Source organism: Acipenser ruthenus, chromosome 34, assembly GCF_902713425.1.
Source record: "Acipenser ruthenus chromosome 34, fAciRut3.2 maternal haplotype, whole genome shotgun sequence".
NCBI classification, from domain to species: Eukaryota; Metazoa; Chordata; class Actinopteri; order Acipenseriformes; family Acipenseridae; genus Acipenser; species Acipenser ruthenus.
Window position 1 is genome coordinate 7,589,230 of NC_081222.1, and position 22,468 is coordinate 7,611,697.

General features: G+C 42.4%; 1 protein-coding gene across 4 annotated transcripts in view; it reads left to right on the plus strand.

Moving 5' to 3' along the window:
- Positions 1–22,468, plus strand: part of LOC117962254 (cAMP-dependent protein kinase catalytic subunit alpha-like) — a 52,056-nt gene that overhangs the window by 15,525 nt on the left and 14,063 nt on the right. The window contains exons 1-2 of one of the 4 annotated variants that reach the window (XM_034910443.2): positions 2,692–3,127; positions 20,865–20,926. In XM_034910443.2, the coding sequence (XP_034766334.1) occupies positions 3,007–3,127; positions 20,865–20,926 (183 nt within the window). In that variant the 5' untranslated portion in view covers positions 2,692–3,006. Of the gene's footprint in view, positions 1–2,691; positions 3,128–11,279; positions 11,490–20,864; positions 20,927–22,468 lie in introns of those variants that run through there. The other 3 variants (XM_034910444.2, XM_034910446.2, XM_034910445.2) reach the window with 3 other exon arrangements.

A 22,468-nucleotide genomic window follows, 5' to 3' on the forward strand; every position in this document is an offset into this window, starting at 1 on the left:
TCTTATTGCTAACTTGTTTACAAAAAGCAAAAATAACCACCTTACTTTGTTTGGTAGCTTTTTTCAAATTTCAAAATATATATGCTACACGAAAAAAAAAAAACGGTTTTGTAAAAAAAAAAAAAAAAAAAAAAAACTTAACCAAACTGCGTTTTTAGACTGGTCAGTCTAGCTCGCTCATAGCTGACCTTTTATTAATGAGTAATTTATTTAAACTTATATACTTGCCAAAAACTAGTTTCCCACGCTTCTGCAGTGACATGTCATGAATTACTGTCACTGTACAGATATGCCTGCATTATTATCAGCTGAGCACAGTTAAGAACAGGCATTAAACCACAATGGCGGATCGTGTGGGGAAAGCCTTACAGCTGGAGATCCAGGGTGTCTACAATAGCAGAGACACCCTCACACTAATGATCTTTGAACTGTTTTACACTGTCTGGAGTTTTACACTATGGAGTAGGGAGGACCTGTGGAGTAGTGATGATTTAAACAAGCTAAGGATGTTCTTAGTTTTTCAAGATACTCCTACTGGCTCTAATGTATGTGTTTACCTGGATATCAGTAAAAAAGGCCTACGTGTTGACACTGTGAGCAGACACTTTCTGTAGTGTGTGTGTGGTGCAAGTTGTTTGTTCTGTCTTTTTATGTTTTCAGTCCTGGTACAGGAGGCGTTTTCAGCTTCAGGCCCACAGACTCCCCTCCTCCCGGCTGCTACCTGCAGCAGGTGGTAATGAAGGTCACCTGCCAACTGTGCTGTTACTATGGGAAACCAAACAAAGTATATAGAGAGAAAGCAGGGCCTGTATTTTCCTATTGGTGTTTTTGTGACTGTGTACAGTGTTAGTAACACGCACTGTACCGAGTAGAACTACCTTCATACTATTTCAATGTTAAGGAGCCTGTAAGTAGTAGGCCTACAGACTCTAGGGAGTCTCTTTTTCATTAGCTGTCAGTGTGGTCGGTTCATAGCAGATTTGTACCCTGTTTATTCTGTAAAGCACGGTCAGCTTGCTCTGAAGACGTGCTTGTGATTTTGAAGCAGGAGCACAGTGTCCTTTCCGTCCCATTCCTTGAGGAGAGGCTGTTTGGCATGTCAAGGCTTGTCCCTAGCTTCCTACACCATTTGCGGGTGCTGTATTTGTACACCTGGTACCCTGGGACACTTTATTCATACACTAACCACTTAGCTGTGGAACTACTGTACAGTGAACCCTGTGGAATAGGAATGTGACCCAACACTGATTTCTCAAAGTTTTACATGCGAGCATTTGCAAACTAAGCTGGTCTGGTTCCTATAGCTGATTGATATCAGAACTTTGTCAAGTTGGGTCTTGAAGGATCCAAGTGATTCTGCCTCAACATGACAAAGTAACAACAACATAACTCTATCTCCACTTAATTTCGAACTGTGTCCTCTGGTCCTGGTTCCTGTGCTGCACTTAGTTAATTAACCCTAACCAACACTGTTAACTCCTTTTCAAGATTTTAAAGACTTCAAGTTTAAACAACATGGAAAATAGCTCATTTTCAAACATTTATTTAAGTTCTGAATTCCCTCCTACCACGCACAAGAATGTAGTAAATGAAAGTTACTCCTGTATCCCTTTCGCAGCTGGTTTCACCGATACCTTACCTAAATAAACATTGGGTAGTCTAAGATTAGCGCTAAACTGGTAGCAACAGCTTTAAAATCCATACTCAAAAACCTTCACAAAAACAAAATGACTTGACAAACAGGAAACCTTTAACAGAAGGAATGTTTCTGTTCAGCCTCCTGGTTAAGGGCTAAATCGTGCTGAAAATGTTCTTGTTTAGTGGCAGACCTAGTCTTGACTGCTGTTTGCAAGCTCTGTGCAGAGGGGGAATCTGAGCAGGATGTGCCGCTGTGCTGGAGGGGTTTCCTGGTTGGAGCTCCTGAGTTGGATGTGTTGGTATTGATGCAAGGAGAAGGAGGTGTTCATCTGGGCGGCCTCACTCCTGAGGATAAGGGAACCGGTTTGCCAGCATCCTGAGCCAGCCCTGCATTCCTGAGTCGTTTGTCTTCACCGGGGGTGGAGTGGAAAGTTGGTTTGGTTTTCTGTTCAGTACGACACCTGAAGACTGCAAGCTGGATGGGCCTAGGACTTTGTTTCTCTTTGATTGTTGGCAGGTACCTGAATGGAAAAAGCTGAGACACTGACAAAGTTCTGTGCCTGCAAAAGAGTTTGAGTGGTTTTGATTTTAATTAATTTTTTTTTTTTTCCTCTGGAACTCCTCGTTTTAATTTATTACTACATTATTTAGGATGATGGATTGTTAAGACAAGCCTTTTCATTTTACAGCCCCTTTGCTACCAAAAATAGTTCAGCTGTAAATACGGAACGTGGGAGTGTTTGCGTGTGATCAGGCCCTGTCCAGTGCAGCTTCTTTTGAGCAAAGCAATACTGGGAAAGCTGGAGGAAGAACGGCTGTAATTGCACTGCTTGAAACAGGACCGCGTTGTAAACCCTGCCTGTACACTTGGGGAAAGCCTCTTGAGACTGCCAGGCCGGTTCAGTGCTGTGAAGTCTGCTTCACACAGGCGAAGCTGGAAACCTTAGCTGCCTTGCTTAGGGGCACAGCAAAGGGAGAAACTAATGTTGAGAAGGACCTTTGAATAGAAAGCTTTCTTCTACTGTTAGTGACGGCCAGTTGCAGTTTTTTGTGATTTTTGCATGTGCTGTATAGACTGTATGAACCAGGCTGGGAGAATAGGATTGTCTTTTTCAAATGGAAGTATGGGAAGTGCCTGCCAAAAATAAAACTCAAAAAGGAAGCCCTACAACCCCACTGGAGTAGAAGGCGTTTCTTTCACTGAAGCGTCAGCAGCATACATCCAGAGACCTGCTAGTAATAGCGGCTGTGTCTCATTCTACCTGTGGTTACTGCTCACGAGTGCTGCTCTGATCCACTTGCTGTGTCTGTCGGTGGGGCTCTGCACTGCCCCCTGGTGTGCCCCAGTGGGAGGGACACTGGTTGGCAATGTCGGCTCTTCACAGGCTGGCAGGACGGCTGTTTCAACGCAGCCCCCGCAATGAAGGCCAGGAAACTGATGGGGGAACCGAATCTGTGTTTGAGGACCAAGAAGACAGTAAGAAATGTGGTGTGTGTATGACTGCCATGTTCTATCCTGTGGCTAACCAAGCCTTTAAAATGTCACTGGTCTGGCTTTAAGGGAGTGCTAACCACAGCTTTCAAATGCATGTATTGCCTCAGAGAAGCACAAGCTGCATTCACAGGCCTGCCTCTTTTCTCTGTTTCTTTTTTACTTTACCTACTGCAGTTTCACTTAGCAAGCAGAGAAACTCCATGTCTTTCCATATGTGTTGCAGGACCGGCTCGTTTCTGTACTTTTAAAAGCTGTCTGCAACCTGGCTTTAATGTTGGGATGGGGCTGGCATGCTGTAACTTTAAATTTTGCAGCCTCCTGGTCTAATAGACACTTCTGTACAGAAAATAATTATTCAGGGAGGAGATTTTCAAAGCTGTGTGTCTTTTAGCCTGGCCACATCTCTAGAGTATTGCATGTTATTTAATGTGTGCTCGTGAAAGCATTGCTAATGGAATTCTCATACTCTTACTGCTGGTTTTGTTGCATGCAAAGTACGGACATGAGCAAAAGCTTCCAGTACATGTATATAAATAGCTTGCAAGCTACATTTGGAGTTAAGTAGCTTGTTTTTTTTATTTATTTAACAAAGGGAGGGGCTGGATTGTCATTGTCTGCTTTTTGAGTGCTGCACGGAACAAAGTAACTTCCTGCATATTGCTATATTTAGATAAAAGAAGTTGCATGTCAAACGTTGACACTCAAACTTGGCTTGAATGGGCGTAACATTTGACCGTCTGCATACCCAGAATAAACTTGTAAAACTACCCTGTTTTGAATATATTCACTTCTGAAAGGAATGAGAGAACCATGACTTTTAAAATCCATTTTCCTCTAAGTAACTTTAGCAACATTCTCACTGCCCCCCTTTGTGTTGTGCAGAAGATCTTTTGGTTTGTTCTCTTGTTTTTTTTCTTGCTGCACTAAGTTTCAAATGTAAACTGCCTGGTACATAATCCCTCGACCACTCGAGTGAATCTCACCTACATCACAAGGCATTTCAACTTTTAAATTCTATCTGCATGTATTCAAATGTAAACAAGGGCTACAATGAGGGGGCAGTGATAATGTTGCTGCTAATAAGAGAATGGATTTTAAACCCTTTAGCGCTCCTTTTTAAACGGAGGGGGGCTCCTTTTTAAACGGAGGGGGAGTGGCATGGATACTGTGCTTGTGTCAGAAGGAAGTCTTAAAACATTGGGTTATCATAACCGTGGTTCTCTGAATTAAAAAGGTAACTGTTACCGAATGGGTATTTACCTCCTAAAGACCCGAAACCTGAATAAGATAACAAAGCTGCAGAACTGAGCTTGTGACGCAGTCATGCCCGCCCTGAGGGTTAAAGGACAGCATGCACAGATCTCTGCATAGTCTTTCCTTTCAAGCCTGCTGCAAATGATGGACACAGCGACCTTGACCTTGACGAACGTGTCGCAGCAGTATGCATGTGCTCAGGTAGCAGTGTGGAGTAGTGGTTAGGGCTCTGGACTCTTGACCGGAGGGTCATGGGTTCAATCCCCGGTGGAGACACTGCTGCTGTACCCTTGAGCAAGGTGCTTTATCTAGATTGCTCCAATAAAAAAAACCCAACTGTATAAATGGGTAATTGTATGTAAAAAAAAATAATGTGATATCTTGTAACAATTGTAAGTCGCCCTGGATAAGGGTGTCTGCTAAAAAATAAATTATTAATGGTTACATTTCTATTTCAGGGAACCAGGGTTATGATAAACGTTCCCTTTTCAAGTACGAAATATAACCATTACTGAATGGGTCAGTATACCCAAACAGTCGCGTGACCGGAATGCTACAATATATTGTATAAAATATTTCTGTTCCGGCACTCATGTCATCCTGACTCACTTGTTGCTGGGCAGATTCTGCACAGCAAGCACGAATGAGTCGATGGTTGCTAGGCAACAGTATACACTTGCGCAGCTGCTAGCCGACGAACGTGTCACAGCAGTATGCACGTGCTGATGTAGCTGACGAACGCGTCGCAGCAGTATGCACGTGCTCAGGTAGCTGACGAACGCGTCGCAGCAGTATGCACGTGCTCAGGTAGCTGACGAACGCGTCGCAGCAGTATGCACGTGCTCAGGTAGCTGACGAACGCGTCGCAGCAGTATGCAGGTAGCTGAAAAATGCATCGCGGCAGTTTACACCTGGTTAACGTGGCAGATTTTGGAAGATAAGAAACGTTGATTATGGATACACTTGTAATTCGAGGTAAAGCTTCAGCTCTGACAGCAGAAACGAGTGCTAGTGGCGGCTCGGAGGAGGCACTGCCTTATCTAATTTTAAAATACGTTTATTTATATATAATATGCAACATATTTATTTTACGCGGAGGCAGCCGTCCGATCCAAATTCTCCACTCGGTCACCGCTGTACGTTCGGGGGAGGCAGATACAGGTAGACACGCTCTTGCCTCCTCTATAGTTATGATTAGCACGTCCATAAGCTAAGTATTTATAAATACAAAACAAACACTAAATGTACAGTAACCTGCAACTGATGGCTTCTTTCTTAACTCTAGAAGTCCCTGCCTCCATGGTTCTGCTTTCTTAATATCTTTGTTACAGTATTTTGCATTCTTTCTTGATATTGCCAACAGCCGATAAGCAGCTCGGTTTGAATATTGCTTCGGCTATTTTAAACAAACGGCTGGTAAGCATTGCGTTTATGAAGTTTGCTTTGTTTAATTCCAATGCATTTAAAAGCTACAACAACACACTGCCAATATCTGCAAGTGTGCGCTCCATCATAAACTCATTGCACAAAAAAAAAGCTTTCTTGACTGGCGTATTGAAACGTCACTGATAAACGCAGCTGACTGACACACACGCACAGCCCGTCTCTCTTAAAGGGGAACACACCAAAAGGCTGATTGCTAGAACGCTTTCTGTTTCCGTCGTGGAAGCTGCATTTGCTGCCAATGCCATTCCTCTCGTAGCCTACTTTTTAATATTTATTTCTTTAGCGAGGCGGTTAATTGATCAGGGTGGTTATGTGATGGTTAGATATGCGACGTTCCACTGTATTGCAATAGAATAGAATCAGATTTCCTTATACCATATATGACCATAGAATATGATTTGTCATGTGGTATACGTTTTTTTTATTTTAACTAAGCTGTAAATTTAAAAATTTTTTAAATATAGGTCCACATTATTTGAAGGATACATGTGTGTGAAAATTAGAGGACAGCGAAGCATCAAACAGATTTTAAATTGCAACTGCTAAAGAAATGGCCTGAAAACCCTCTGCTGTTTTGATATTATTTTTGTGAAACACCTAAATGATGCAAACACAGTGGATTGCAAACTGTACAAGTGGCTCTTAACATATGACGGCATAACCCATTTCTGCAGTTCTTGATGTAAGTTATTGTCGGATGAATTGTTGTGCACCCATGTCTTGCATTAGGTAAATCCTATAACACTTTGCTGCCTCATTAGACAGCTCTTCTTCCTCCTTTTCTTGAGTTCGCATTGTGCTCACAGATGGAAAAATCACACAGTGACACTGCCAGTGAACACGTGTGATTGAAAATTCCTCGAGGCGCGGTCATATTGAGCTCAGTCTAACAGCATCCCTCCCTCTGTTTGCACTTCATTAACCAATAATACAATAAGTCTGTCTCGTCACTTAGTAGTAAAAAGAGTGACAACAGTAATACATTATGATAATGAGTCCTTTTCTCGCCCTTTTCTCACAGAACGAGATTAGACAGAAATCAATTGAATTGTGACAGAACAGGCCAGCCGACGCTGAGCAAGTTTGTGAATGGGTTGTAGATCAGATGTGCTGTTGCTGGGGGCTCCCGAGTGGCGCATCCACCTGGAGTGCAAGATGCGTCCTATAGCCTGGAGATCACAGGTTTGAATCCAGGCTATGTCGGCCGTGACCGGGGGTTCCCAGGGGGCGGCACACAATTGGCCGAGTGCCGCCGGGGTGGGGAGGGCTTAGGTCGGCAGGGCAATCCACGGTTCACCGCACACCAGCGACCCCTGTGGCTGATGAGGCGCATGCGGGACTGCCGTGGAGCCTTTCAGATCTGTGTTGTCCTCCGGCACTATAGGACTGGTAGCTTCGCTGTGGATCCGCAGTGTGAAAAATGACGGCTTGGCAGGAATATGTTTCGGAGGACGCGTGTTTCAGCCTCCGGTTCCCGAGTCGCTGGGGGGGTTGCAGCGGTGAAACGGGATTAATAACACAATTGCCAATTCCAAATTGGGGAGAACTGGGGTAAAAATAATTGGAAACGACTACATTTAAACGACTCTGTTTTTTTATAAATTGAGGTGCAATTCCCGGCGGTGCCGGTGGTTATTTCGCGCCCTGGTGTAACGATTCATTGTGGATCTATGTTAGTGCTATACTATTAAGAGGAAAGAACTCCTTTTTTAAACCCTTTCTTAATACTCATTGAAAAGGTCCCAGTGATCGTACTACTCATGCTAATAGGTTCGAGAATTGATGCGAAATCCTTTGTTTTAATGAGAGGCACAGCGATTTAAATGGTGCTAATGAGGTCTGATTGGCACTCCTTTTAAAGGGGTCCCAGTAATAATATTGCTATATCTAAAGAAGGTGTGAGAATTGGTGTTAGCCTTGGTTGGCAGTGGCACTCCTTTTGAGGGGAGCAGTGATAATGTTACCTGTGCGAATAACAGGGCAGAGAATTGATTTGAAAGCCTTGATTGGCACTCTTAAGGGTATTAAACTGGCAGGTGGAGGCTGACTGGAATGGGGAGTGACCTCTCTGCATCACAGCACAGCAGCTCAAAGCTGTTACTTTCAGCCGTTCTGTGTCGCTGCTTTCCATTGACCTCCGTTCTATAAATCTCTGCTTTCCATTGACCTCATTCGATCCCCTGTCTGACGTCAGTTGGGGGGCTTTAGCGACTGGGGGGCTGGGTTGATCGATGGGGTGGATCAATTGTCAGGACGTGGCTGAGGCCGCGGGCTGCTCAAAATCTTTGGCTGTTTTTCCACGACGCTTTGATTTGGGAAGCAGTGCACCCGAAGGCACTGTATTCCATGGCACAGCAGCAAAGAATGCTAACTCTCTCTAGGAGCCAAGCAAGCCTTTTGAAATCCTTTCTTACAGCTTGGAGTTTTACATCAAGAGATCTGCTTATCTCATTGTGAGAACATCAAGTATGACAATCTGATGGATCGGGCTATATGTACAGATTCAGTTGTAATTTAACTTGATAACTCTGTGCTAAAGAATGTGCTCATGTGGATACGCAGATGTTCCTATACTGAAAGAGATAGAAACCTTCTAATATGATCAGAATCCATTACTTTCAGTAGTTTGTGCTGCAGTATGTTCATAGAGTATCAGAATCTGGGGCTCACAGTACAAATAACAGGCTTATTGCCAGCGACCAGCAATCCTAACCTGGTGCAATTTTAGGTGTACTGCCAGTGGATACAAACATGACTGACTGTGTTTTTTTAATTGCTTTCAACACATACATTTAGACATGTTGGATTACAGCACTGCACAAGCACTTCACATGACATTTTCCGTTCTGTTTCCAGGGAAAGGGAGACGATACATTTTAGTACAATAGGAGAGGTCTCTCCAAATCAATCTCCTTTAATTTGACATTGGATTTTGACTGTGTTAATTGGCCTGCTAGTACAGTACAGGATAAAGTGATGTCATCAAAATGTTTAAAGAGAGAAAAAAAGAGATTGGGGTGAATGTTGCCAAATATAAACAAAGTTTCAAACAAATGATCCAAATAACGATTTGGACAAAATGCCACATTAAACACGAGTCCTCTTTCCTGGAAGCTGCTCTGCTGATATTTAGAAATGGGTGCGGGCGTGGAGTTAGTTCTTTGCTGACCTTTAGAAATGAGTGGGGGCGTGGTGTTAGTCCCAGATGGGTCTCCTCTTTTTAACCATTTTTATCTTGACATCTTTTATACATCCTTTTAATGTTACAGTCTTCTCCTATGCAAATAACATTGTCTGCTATGCAAACTAAGTGCCGCTGTTCTGCTGACAATACTTCTGACTGTATCGCTTGTGCATGCTGCTGTGGGATATAGATCTCATGCTGTGTATCAAGTAGCAAAGAGTATTGGCTGAAATGTACATTCCTTATAGTTTTACATTGTAGTTGAATCTGAATTAGAAAGATATAGATATATAGATATATAATTTTATTGTAACAAAACCGCACCCACTCGGGTTCTTTGCCCCTTTTTAAACACCGACCCAGGACACGAGAAATGGATTTTCACTGCGCTGACGCGCTATTTTTAATAAACAAATACACAAAATAAAACAAACAAAGTACACAGCACACTCCAACAAAAAGGATTCACACTACCTTTTCTTGTAAGCCTGCACACACTCCCAAGTGGGCTTTTCACACAGCAGCCTCGTGCAGACTGACTGCACGCTTTTAAATAACCTGCACCTGGTTCTCCCTGCTGTGTTACTGTGTGTGTGTGTGTGTGTGTGTGTGTGTGTGTGTGTGTGTGTGTGTGTGTGTGTGTGTGTGTGTGTTCTGAATTAGTTTTTGGGACAAGTTGAAATTAAATCAATTTAAAATATTGTTGTAGTGTATTTAGCCAAGTTAGTGGGCAGAAGATGGACTATGAAAGCTCACCCAATCGGAGTCCTAGTTCTTGGACAAACCTGGTTCAGTATCTGTTTGTTCTACTGTATCAGCTTTGCCGTGGCAACACAAGTTGCTGCAGGAGCCCTTTAGACATCTACAGGGAGTCCCCTGATTGTAAGGCCTCAAGGGACAGAAGGTGGGACTTAGAATTGTGCCAGGGGCCACCTCCTGTTACCAATAGCAACCAACAGGATGCTTCCTGGTTTCATGAAGGCCTCTGTAATTGTATTGTCTCTGAACGGATTTGGGCAGGTACAGTACGATATGTGTTAACTCAGATAAACAAGATACATTAAGTACGTTTTTAAAGAATATTTGAATATGTGTTTTTGACCTCCTTATCTTTTATGATGTAGTCATTGAGTGGTAATGCATCTCCGATTCTGGGCCCATGCAAACACTCCCCTTTTAAGGTATTACAGGATCAGCTCTTCAGGGATAGTTGATTTTGTCTTTCGCCATAGAAATCTGTAACACAGGCTAGAGCAAGTGTCTGTTTAGAGATCGCTCCACCTGGTGTACATTGTGAGTCACGTTTCCATTGGCATTGCCACAGTTTAGAATATATACTAAACAATTGGAGACACGATTCATTTAGTTTACTTACATTGGGGAAAGCCCTGCCTTGAGTGTGGTAGCTCAGGTCTACACTTCAGCATAGAAGAATGCAGTGCTTTGCCATTTATTTATTTATTTATTTATTTATTTATTTTGCTGTCTTGCCTTTTTGTTCTTTACATGTGTATACAACTGGCAATATGATCTTTTAATGGTATTGACTCGTACACGATTAATCGAATGACAGCAGAATTTGCAGAATCCCGACATGATGAATTAACTCCGCTTGGCTGGATGTAGTGCAAAAAAAACAAACACAGAACTGGAGTATCAAGGAGAGCGACAACACTGCCATTCCATTCCCAGTGCCTAATTCCGGACTTCTGCGATCACGGAAAAATCAATAGCCCTATATATAGGTTATATATATTTTTTTTGCATGCATTTTGTTGTGCTGCATAAAGGCACATATTGGCTGATCTAGCAATTGCATTTAAAAGCAGCTTCTGATCTCCAAGCATCTCAAAACAGATATTTGAATATTTGCAAGAAGAACCACTTGTAATGATTGCAAAATTCTTAAAGGTACGTTAATGGTTTTAAAAAAAAAAAAAAAATGTACCTACTGAAAGTTTAAAAAAAATTGAATTTTATTTTCACTCCGAAGTATCCCTTTAATGATCTGTGGGTGTCTGTGCCCCTGCGTTAGAGCAGAGCCTGAGCTCCAGATGGGATTGGGTGGCTGTGTGTTTGGAAACCTCCCCTCTGTTAGGGCTGGGATCGATTTGTGGAGTAAAGGCTATTCTGCAGAGAGGGAGATTGTTTGCAGAATAAATATTGATATAAACCAGCTTGCAGTTTGATTGAACGTTTGTTTAATAGCAAAGGCAGAGGTGAACAGGCAGGCAGAGAGGGGAGAGGGAGACGCCAGAGGAGGAAGAGAAAGAAAGGAAAGGGTGAAAAAGGGGAAACGGACGCTGACAGCGGAGTGAGGGAGAGGAGCTTTACTGGAGTTCTGAGAGGAGAGCTGGGGATTGGGGTTGCTTGCCCTCTCCCCCTTATCTGGTGTTGATTCCAGCCCCTTGTCAGAATGCTGTAGGGCAGACCCAGTGAGAGACTAGGCAGCAAGGGGAGGAAGCATGGACGGTAAGGACTCTGGGGGTGTGAAGGGTTACGTTGCAGTGAAGCATGGAGGGTAAGGCCTCTGGGAGTGAAGCATGGAGGGTAAGGATTCTGGGAGTGTGAAGCATGGAGGGTAAGGACTCTGGGAGTGTGAAGCATGGAGGGTAAGGATTCTGGGAGTGTGAAGCATGGAGGGTAAGGATTCTGGGAGTGTGAAGGGTTACGTTGCAGTGAAGCATGGAGGGTAAGGCCTCTGGGAGTGAAGCATGGAGGGTAAGGATTCTGGGAGTGTGAAGCATGGAAGGTAAGGACTCTAGGAGTGTGAAGGGTTACGTTGGAGCCAACTGGAAGACTTGTTGGTCCTGCACTGTATCTAAACCTGTAGAGACTGTAAATGCCATCTGTTACTGTTGTGGAAAAAAAGCAGGGCTTCTGTTTTTCTTATCAAAGACTGCTTGTTAAAATGTTCCAATTATATCTCCTAAAGTTTTTTTTTTCTTTCTAAGTTTGTTGTGTTTTTTTTTTTTTTTTTTGTTTTTTTGATGCTAGCCTTTTATTTTTATTTTTTTTACTCAAAGCCTCCAATATTTCTATTTCTGATTTTGTGTCTAATCTGATTTCCCCCCCCCCCCCCCCCCCCCCCAAGTTTTACAAATATGAACACGCTCGTGAGGACCCCTCTGTATATGGTATTATACCCAGAAAAATGAAGTGACTGTCGGCTGTGTTCAGTTTGTGTTGAGGCAGGGTAGGGAAGTTGCAGTATACAGCACTTGCCCCGTGTTTTTTAAAACATGTGTCTCTAATTGGTGGGATCAGAAACTATGTGAAAATTTAGGCAAGAACCTCTTAATTTATGAAATCTGGATTACATAAACAAAAATGCTTTTAGAATTGTATAGAACATTTTGTGAAATATAATCCATCTGCTTTCATTTTAAATTTTTATTGATCTCCGTTTTTATTGCAGCAGTTTGGAGTGATTCGTGTTCCCTTGATTACTCACGGATTTGGTTAGTTCACGGTTAAAGGCCAGGTTGACAGTAAATTGTTCTAATTGACTGCCCTTGATATTTCACGATTTTGGTACGAACGACTAATGTTCCAGCACTGTATTCCATTGGAGAAGTGTTGCAGAGGAACACTACTAAATGATTAGAAATCAGAACATATACTGGTTAAATTCACCAAGCTGAAAGGGGGAAAAAAACACCGCTTTGACATATACAAATTCGTATATCGTCTCAGAAAAATGTTACAACACTTTGAAGTAAATGGCTGTAATTTCTTTAACCCTTTCAAGTGTCCAAAACCCCATTTTGGTTGTTATTTTTGTATTCTATATTCTGCTTTGTGTTTTCAAAGATGTACAGGTATAAAGTGTTCTTCTATGAGCTGAGGGACCTTGCAATACTTCCTGAAAGGTTTTATTAATGTTTGGGAAAATTACAAGAAGTTGTTTCACCTGAGTGATTTTGTGACATTTATTTTCTTTCTTTATTTGTTTGTTTATTTATTTTTATTTATTTATTTTTACACATTTTAGCTGACTTTGCCTTTCTGTCTTTGAAATTCATGAAAAAACTATTTTTAGTAGTGGAGATTTGAACTTGAAGTGTTCTGTGTCTTGTATCCTTTGTCTAACAGCAATGCCATACAAATCAATATAGTGCATTTCATTTCAACACTGGCAATGTCTATCAAGGCTTTTTAAATTGGCAAAATAAGACTTGCTTTTATACTTGCGTAAGTGGGAGATCTGGAAACTTCCTTTGTTTTGAAGTGGTAATTGCTTCACAGCCTGGTTGAAGATGGGTGACAGCACACCTGGGCATGTAGGCCTCACAAGGTCGTGAACAACAAAGCCATCCATTTAGTCTAGTCTGGCCTATTCACCTGCTCTGCTCTAAAGAACCCATACACTCTTTACATGATTTTATTTAATTTGAGCTGATGTCACATGGGCCGCAGCTGTTTGATGATTGGGTCGTGGGTTGAGAGCCTCTGCTGGAGAATAGTATACTATAGAAGTATAAAGTACTTTTACTGATGTTCCACTCCAATAAGTAAAACAAAAACAGATATTTTTCAATGTTTGTAATTTTATTATTCTGTAGATGTTGGCGTTTCATAGATATAAAGGTACATTGTATTCTGTTACCTGAAGGCTCCTACGACACGCCCTCAGTGTTATTGAATTGTTTTTTAAATATGGGCAAAATACAAGACATTCTTTCACCTGAGTGATTTTATGAATTTAGAGCCTTTTGTTAAAAACAGACAATATTATAACAGCAAGAGAACATTCAAGAGGAGGTTAAATGTGTAAGAGACACAAATGGCAAAATCATAGATGAAGAAAATAAAATAGCAAATATATTAAATGATTACTTTTCACAGGTTTTTACAAAAGAGGACACGGACAACATGCCCCACATGTCGACCTGTTCCTATCCAGTTTTAAATAACTTTAACATAACAGAGGCAGAAGTTTTGAAGGGACTAGGAGCTCTTAAAATAAACAAATCCCCTGGGCCGGATGAGATCCTCCCAATAGTACTCAAAGAAATGAAAGAAGTTATTTACAAACCGCTAACCAAGATCATGCAACAGTCTCTTGACACAGGGGTTGTACCGACAGACTGGAAAATTGCAAACGTAATACCGATCCACAAAAAGGGAGACAAAACCGAACCAGGTAACTACAGACCAATAAGCCTGACTTCTATTATATGTAAACTTATGGAAACAATAATAAGATCCAAAATGGAAAATTACCTACAGTGGCTCTCAAAAGTATTCACCCCCCTTGGACTTTTCCACATTTTATTGTGTTACAACATGGAATCAAAATGGATTTAATTAGTTTTTGCCACTGATCAATATAAAAAAAGTCCATAATGTCAAAGTGAAAAATAAAATCTACAAATTGTTCTAAATTAATTACAAATACAAAGCAGAAAATAATTGATTGCATAAGTATTCACCCCCTTGAGTCAATATTTGGTAGAGGCACCTTTGGCAGCAATTACAGCCATGAGTCTATTTGGATAAGTCTCTACCAGCTTTGCACATCTACACCCTGCAATTTTTGCTCATTCTTCTTTGCAAAATTGCTCAAGCTCTGTCAAGTTGGATGGGGACCTTTGGTGAACAGCAATTTTCAACTCTTTCCACATATTCTCAATTGGATTGAGGTCCGGGCTTTGACTGGGCCACTCCAGGACATTGACTTTTTTGTTTTTAAGCCACTCCAGTGTGGCTTTGGCTGTATGTTTGGGGTCATTGTCCTCCTGGAGGATGAATCTTCTCCCAAGTCCCAGGTCTCTTGCAGAGGGCAGCAGCTTTTCCTCCAGGATTTCTCTGCACTTTGCTGCATCCATTTTGCACTCTATCTTCACGAGCTTTCCAGGCCCAGACGCAGAGAAGCATCCCCATAGCATGATGCTGCCACCACATGCTTCATGGTAGGGATGGTGTTCTTAGGATGATGTGCGGTGTTAGGCTTGCGCCAAACATAGCGCTTGGCGTTGAGGCCAAAAAGCTCTATTTTGGTCTCATCAGACCATAGAATCTTCTTCCACTTGGTCTCAGAGTTTCACACATGCCTTCTGGCAAACTAACTGAGATTTGATGTGAGTTTTTTTCAACAACGGCTTTCTTTTTGTCACTCTCCCATAAAGGCCAGTTTTGTGAAGCACCCGGCTATAGTTGCCGTATGCACAGTGTCTCCCAGCTCAGCCGTGGAAGACCTTTAGAGTTGCCATAGGCCTCTTGGTGGCCTCCCTGACTAGTGCCCTTCTCGCCCGGATACTCAGTTTTTGAGGACGGCCTGTTCTAGACAGATTCACAGTTGTGCCATATTCTCTCCATTTCTTAATAATGGACTTTACTGTGCTCCAGGGGATATTCAACGCCTTGGAAATGTTCTTATATCCTACCCCTGATTGGTGCTTTTGAAGAACCTTATTCCGGATTTGCTTTGAATGTTCCTTCGTCTTCATGATGTAGTTTTTGTTAGGAAATGTACTAACCAACTGTGGGACCTCCCAGAGACAGGTGTATTTAACCTGAAATCATGTGAAACACCTTAATTGCACAAAGATTTGAATCTATTCAGTCTTGAACAAAGAAGACTACATGGCGATCTGATTCAAACATTCAAAATCCTAAAAGGTATAGACAATGTCGACCCAGGGGACTTTTTTGACCTGAAAAAAGAAACAAGGACCAGGGGTAACAAATGGAGATTAGATAAAGGGGCATTCAGAACAGAAAATAGGAGGCACTTTTTTACACCGAGAATTGTGAGGGTCTGGAAACAACTCCCCAGTAATGTTGTTGAAGCTGACACCCTGGGATCCTTCAAAAAGCTGCTTGATGAGATTCTGGGATCAATAAGCTACTAACAACCAAACAAGCAAGATGGGCCGAATGGCCTCCTCTCGTTTGTAAACTTATGTTCTTATACATTGAGGTGTGTTATTGACGGGGGGGGGGGGGGTGTTCAGGTCAGTATGAGGTGTGTTATTGACGGGGGGGGGTGTTCAGGTCAGTATGAGGTGTGTTATTGACGGGGGGGTTGTTCAGGTCAGTGTGAGGTGCGTTATTGACGGGGGGGGTGTTCAGGTCAGTATGAGGTGCGTTATTGACGGGGGGGGGTGTTCAGGTCAGTATGAGGTGCGTTATTGACGGGGGGGGGGTGTTCAGGTCAGTATGAGGTGCGTTATTGACGGGGGGGGTGTTCAGGTCAGTATGAGGTGCGTTATTGACGGGGGGGGGGGGTGTTCAGGTCAGTATGAGGTGTGTTATTGACGGGGGGGGTTCAGGTCAGTATGAGGTGTGTTATTGACGGGGGGGGTTCAGGTCAGTATGAGGTGTGTTATTAACGGGGGGGGGGTGTTCAGGTCAGTATGAGGTGTGTTATTGACGGGGGGGGGGGTGTTCAGGTCAGTATGAGGTGTGTTATTGACGGGGGGGGGGGGGTGTTCAGGTCAGTATGAGGTGTGTTATTGACGGGGGGGGGGTGTTCAGGTCAGTATGAGGTGCGTTATTGACGGGGGGGTGTTCAGGTCAGTATGAGGTGCGTTATTGACGGGGGGGGGGGTTCAGGTCAGTATGAGGTGTGTTATTGGCGGGGGGAGGTGTTCAGGTCAGTATGAGGTGTGTTATTGACGGGGGGGGGTTCAGGTCAGTATGAGGTGTGTTATTGACGGGGGGGGGGGGTTCAGGTCAATATGAGGTGCGTTATTGGGGTGGAGTAAAGATTCCACGTTTACAGAAATTCAGGTGGACAAACATTTTTCAGTTAGGGTGCCTTCATCAGCGTAATTGCACAAAAACGTGCTGAAGAAGCGGAAGATTTCTGAATCAATTTGGTGGCAGACATCTCTGTTAAGACTACCTAATGTTTAGCCATTCACTGAACTGGAGTGTGGACATGTAGAAATGCAGAAGCACAGGTACTGCATGTAGATATTGTTTTGTTTTTCTATAGTGCCTGACTAACTCCTTTTAATATAAGAGCCATGTTCAGCACTTGGCCAGGTTTGTTTGAGCCTGGACTCTCTAACTTCTTATCAAGTCAAACTGCAATGTCAACTACAACAACGCTTCATCTACTAATGCAAGAGCAAACAGTGTGTGTGTGTGTGTGTGTGTGTGTGTGAAACAACAAGTTCATGAATGCCTGGCCTGTTTTAACACTGCAGACCTGTGGTAGAGGTTTAGACTGGATTTTAAGAGGATAGGGTATGGAACAGGTTACCTACTGTATGGTGAATCACTGGGATCCTTCTTCTTTTTTTTTTTTTTTAAATTTGGAATCGCAAATTTTCCTGATTTTCTCCCCAATTTGAAATGCCCAATTATATTTCAACCCGACCCACCGCTGCCACCCCTGCGCTGACTCAGAGACAAAGACGGACACACGCGTCCTCCGAAACGTGCGCCGTCAACCATCCGCTTCTTTTCACTTTGCAGGCCCGCCAGCTCTGGGCAACTTACAGGCAGGCCCGCAGGCGCCCGGCCAGTCCACAGGGGTCGCTGATACCTGGTGAGCTGAGGACACCCTGGCTGGCCTAAGCCCTCCCCAACCCGGGTGATGCTCAGCCAATTGTGTGCCACCACCTGAACTCCCGTCCACAGTCGGCAGTGGAATAGCTTGGACTCGAACTGGCGACCTCCAGGCTATAGAGTGGGATCCTTGATCAACCAGCTACTGGGAGTTCAAAGAGCACTGCTGGGCTGAATGGCCTCCTCTCCATTCGTACATTTTCTTATTTACATTATTATTTTAAGTCTGTATTGCTTCTGCTCTGACTTCTCATTCAGTGGTAGGTTGTGCTGTGAATGTGGGAGCCTTTCGAGGTGCTTGCATTCACCACATTTGAACTTAGTATATTTTTTATTGATGTATTTAAAAATAGTCCTATACAGATTAAAACAACAAAACAATGCACTGTATAGTACTGTACTGTACAGTGTACACTGAATGTGTTTCATTGTTATCAAGACTGTTGAAAGAAAATGGTAAAATAAAGTGTGCTCGTTTTAAAATGTTGCAACTAAAAATGTAAAGAACGTTCCAAATTGATCAAGCAATTTTTTTTCAAATCACGCTATTGCATTGCTAAGCCAATATGCAGCTTTATCTAAAGAAAGTAATCCTGAGTTCAGCTGGTTGATTTTAGGTTAAATATACTTTTCCCATACACTGTCTGGTATAAACAGAAGAAAAAAAATCAATACCAATTAACCCTTAGCGGTCCATTTATTCAGCGCGTCTCAGGCGCGTCCGGTCCAATTTATTTTCACATGCGCAGTTTATTTTAGACACGCTGTTTTAAAAGTATTTTTTTTACAGTAAAACAGGTTTAAGTACAGCCCCCGTCCCACCCCTCGTTCTGTTTATTTCACATACCTCTTGATAATAGTGCATACCGATAAATCATCTCCTGATCACTCGTTTTATCACCAAACTCCTCAATAATGTGATCCAAGTCATTTATTTTTATTACTATTACATCTAAAAAAAAAAAGCTATGTAAATGTCTGTGATATTCTTTGAGCGCTGGATGCAGAAGCAGCTATCTTGTTTGTTTATGTCCGTGTTATCTATGTGGTGTCGGGGCTATCTGTATTCATGAGATACGGCCCTTTTTTTCGATTTCTCTCGGCTCCTATCAATCTCACTCGACCATTGAATGGTTTTCTCGGCTTTTTCCGGAGAAAAAACGACTAGAGACCTGTTTTTTGCGTCTCTTTGTCAGACAGGGTCCGACATTGGACCGGAAAGGGAAAATTGCAATGTTGGACCAGGTCTGACATAGGACCGCAAAGGGTTAATTAAATTTGCATTCCTAGTCTTCACCAAAAATCTTCTAATGATGCCCAGATAGCCTTCAATTTATCAGTGTTTCTGCTGGTGGATATCCAGCCAGTCTCGTTCCGAAGGAGAGTTGTCAAAGCCAGATTTCCGTTTGGACTTTGTATTGTCGTAACTGACAGAGCTGTAAAGATTGCAGCAGTGTGTGTGTTTACAGGACTGGAGGACAGAGGAGGGAAGTAATAATTTACTGTTGGCATCACCCAGAGCCGTAACTAGGCATATTTGTGATTTATTTTAGCAGCCACATTTAACCCTTACAAAATCCTTTCAATATCTCTGTAATATCCTTGTGTGTGTGTGTGTATATAACCTTTTAATTAAGTTCATGTGTGGCTGTGACGGAGAGCGAATGAATCCTAGTCAACAATCTCCCTCCCGACCTGTGAGGGAGCTGTATAACAGGAACAGAGTGCCTCGTACTGGATGGTCTGGCAGTTCATTCCAGGGTCAGTCGGAAGCCAGCCATCCAGGAAGGGGTCACAATGCCAGAAGGCATCGCTCTAATGCGGTACGTGATGTGTCAGTCATGGATTGGAGGAGACGTGATTGAACTAACTATCGCAGGGGGCGTGACTAAGGGAATAACGAGGTGTGACGATGTAATCTGTTCCTTTTGATGTGGTTACTGAACGGACCCGTTTGGGAAACAGAAGTAATTACCGTGAGTGTTAAGTGTTTTGTTTGTTGCTAACTGTCTGTGCTTATCATTATAGAAGGCTAACCTCCAGGAGCTGTAGTGCTTATCATTATAGAAAGCTAACCTCCAGGAGCTGTAGCTAAACCACCAGCAATTAAACCCAGACTACACTTCACCATTGTACCCGAATAAAGCTGTAAATCACCACTTTCACTAAGAGCACTCACTCTGGACTTGTGACCGTGTTGTGTTTGTGCGGGTCTTGTTTAGTGTATTATTATTTTGGGACTGAACCCTGTGGTTTGCCTGAGCTAGACATGTGTCTATCATTCCTGAGCAGTGCATCACCACTGCACCTGTGCACTACGAACCACTTTGCCACAGTGACGTTTTCTCATAATCATTGATTGTACTGTAAGAAAGCATGGATTGAAAATAATCGTAACAAATGCAGATGCAATGACATAATGGCTTGAAGCATATTCAGAAAGACAAACTCGCATTTCCATCTATATAGTTAGCAAAAAGAAAATTCTTCCGTTTCCCTAAAGATCCAAAACAATTTAGAATTGAGCAAGAGCCATGCAGGTTTGTATGCGAATTTTAAACAAAAAGTCATTTAAGCGTACATATTTTAATGCATTATAAGAGCTACGTAATTATCAAATAAACTTGTTTTATAATGGTTTGTCATTTTGTTCTGAGTTTTATTCCAATAAATACTGGTACCACATTTAACATCTTGTAGTTCAGAATGGTGAATTAAGGGCCGTGTTACCTATTTGCATTTTCTTATAAATTGAATTTCTTACTTGTTGTCTATCCTATTGTAATGTTTTGGTTTACCTTTATTATGTAGGTGCTTAATACATGTTCTGAAACGTGCCTTTTCATTTCATTACATTTATAGTAGTGCTGGTCCTGAAGGCTGCAGAAGTGAATAAATAAGCAATACACCACAGGGGACGCGAATGACACAGAAATGCCATAATAATAACAAACTGGTGACACTCTGTTTTTTTTTGTGTAGAACCAGGTTTATCGTTGTTAAGACCGTTGCTAAGGAAGTGACTCATTCCCTTTTCTAGTCTAGAGGCGCATGCAAGCTTCATACTATGCTAGGGGGGAAGTGACAAGTGAAAACATTGAGAACCGCAGAACAAAATTATTACTCGAGTGGCAATGCATTGAAGTCATTTCTATGCCCCCCCCCCCCATGGCTTTGTGCCCTGGGCGGCTGCCCCGCTCGCCCACCCCTGGTTACGACTCCGGCATCACCATAGTGGATGTGACTCGGAGGTCAGCCCAGTGAATTAGGACTGCAGTTACTGTGCTCAATGTTACTCATTGTTTTTATGTCTTTCTGTTACAGTGAAGGAGTTCCTCGCAAAAGCCAAAGAAGATTTTCTGAAGAAATGGGAGAATCCAGCACAGGTAAGGATACCCAAATGTCACGATACGACATGCATCATGATACATGGGGTGGGCCCGATGGGCTTCTTGTGTGATGCACAATAAGATCAAATGAGGATTTTAATGATGGGCCATTTTGTTAAAAGACAAACATTTGTATAGGATAGTAGTCATACCAACTATAAACACACTTCATTCAATAACTATTTGGTTAACTATACAATGAGCTAAGCTGTGGTCTTGCCTCATGATACAAACATTGCATACCTCTATTCCGATACCCCTTGTAAAGAAAGTATTGCTATTCATGGAACACAATCGTAACACCCCTAGTAGGCCAATTGTAAATCTCCTATTAGTTTTAAGCATTCAAATAAATGAAGCACACAGACAAAGCACCATATATGTGCATTACAAGCATTTGAGATTCATTTCTAGTCAGTTTTGAAGTCCTTCAAACAATGTCTCAGATGTCGCAGTGGCTGATATTGGCTGAAATTGATATATAATAGTTTATTACACTGCATTGCAAAGCAAACCTGCAGCTTTATTTGAGGAAAGTAATGAATTAGGCTGTTTCATTTTAGGGTGAAACATATTTTTTTCCCCATACGGTTTCCTTGTTTTGTAAACCGAATACTCCATAAACGTTTGAGTCCTGTGCTCATTTCACTCGCGAGGACAGACAGCGGTAGACAACCCACACTGCCCCCTTCAGGGGCTCACCCGGGGTATTCTGCTACCTGCATTCCACAGGTAACTGCACTACTCTATAGCAGGGCTGTCCAACCTTTTCCTTGGTATAAGCCACTTTTAAATTTCAGACTAAGACGCAAGCCACAACAGTAGATTTCACCATGAGGCTTGTGCCATAATTACATTTAGGGCGTAAAATGATAACGCACACAGCAGGCTAGTGAATGGTACAGCTCGACCTGGTGGACACTAAGAACAGCATGAGCAACTGTGCAGCCAGCTCAGGCACTTTCAACACATTGTCAAAAATGTGGTTGCATGTTTTATGAAGGTTTTTATATTGTATTTGTTTTTCACTAAGCACCCTGCTAAAACAAATAGCCCCACATCCCCTTTTTATGCTGCCATATATAGTCAATAGTTAACTCGGTGTATTGTAGCGGCCGGCTGTGAGTGGGAATGGGAAGGTATTGTAGCACTTGCAAGTGCTGTTGTCAGGTTTATCAAGCAAAGGAGTCAGGCAGACACCAAATAGCTCTTTTACTGAGTGTTTTATTGTGCAGACAGAAATGCCAGTCAACAGCAGTACAGCACGCCCACTATCACTATCACTATCACTATCACTATCGCTCTCACGCACACAACCGGCAAACAGCCACTTCCCCACCACTCCGCCCAACACAGACAGACATGGTGACAAAACATTCGAGGGCTATAGAAACACTACAGCAAATGCACAACTGCAATAGAAATACTATCTCATGAAAACGAAATAGTTCTGCGCAGATTTATTTTGATAAAAATGGGAATATCTTATGAATATTTAGTATACATTTGGTTAGTTTGCTGTTCTCGGTGGTGTCTTTG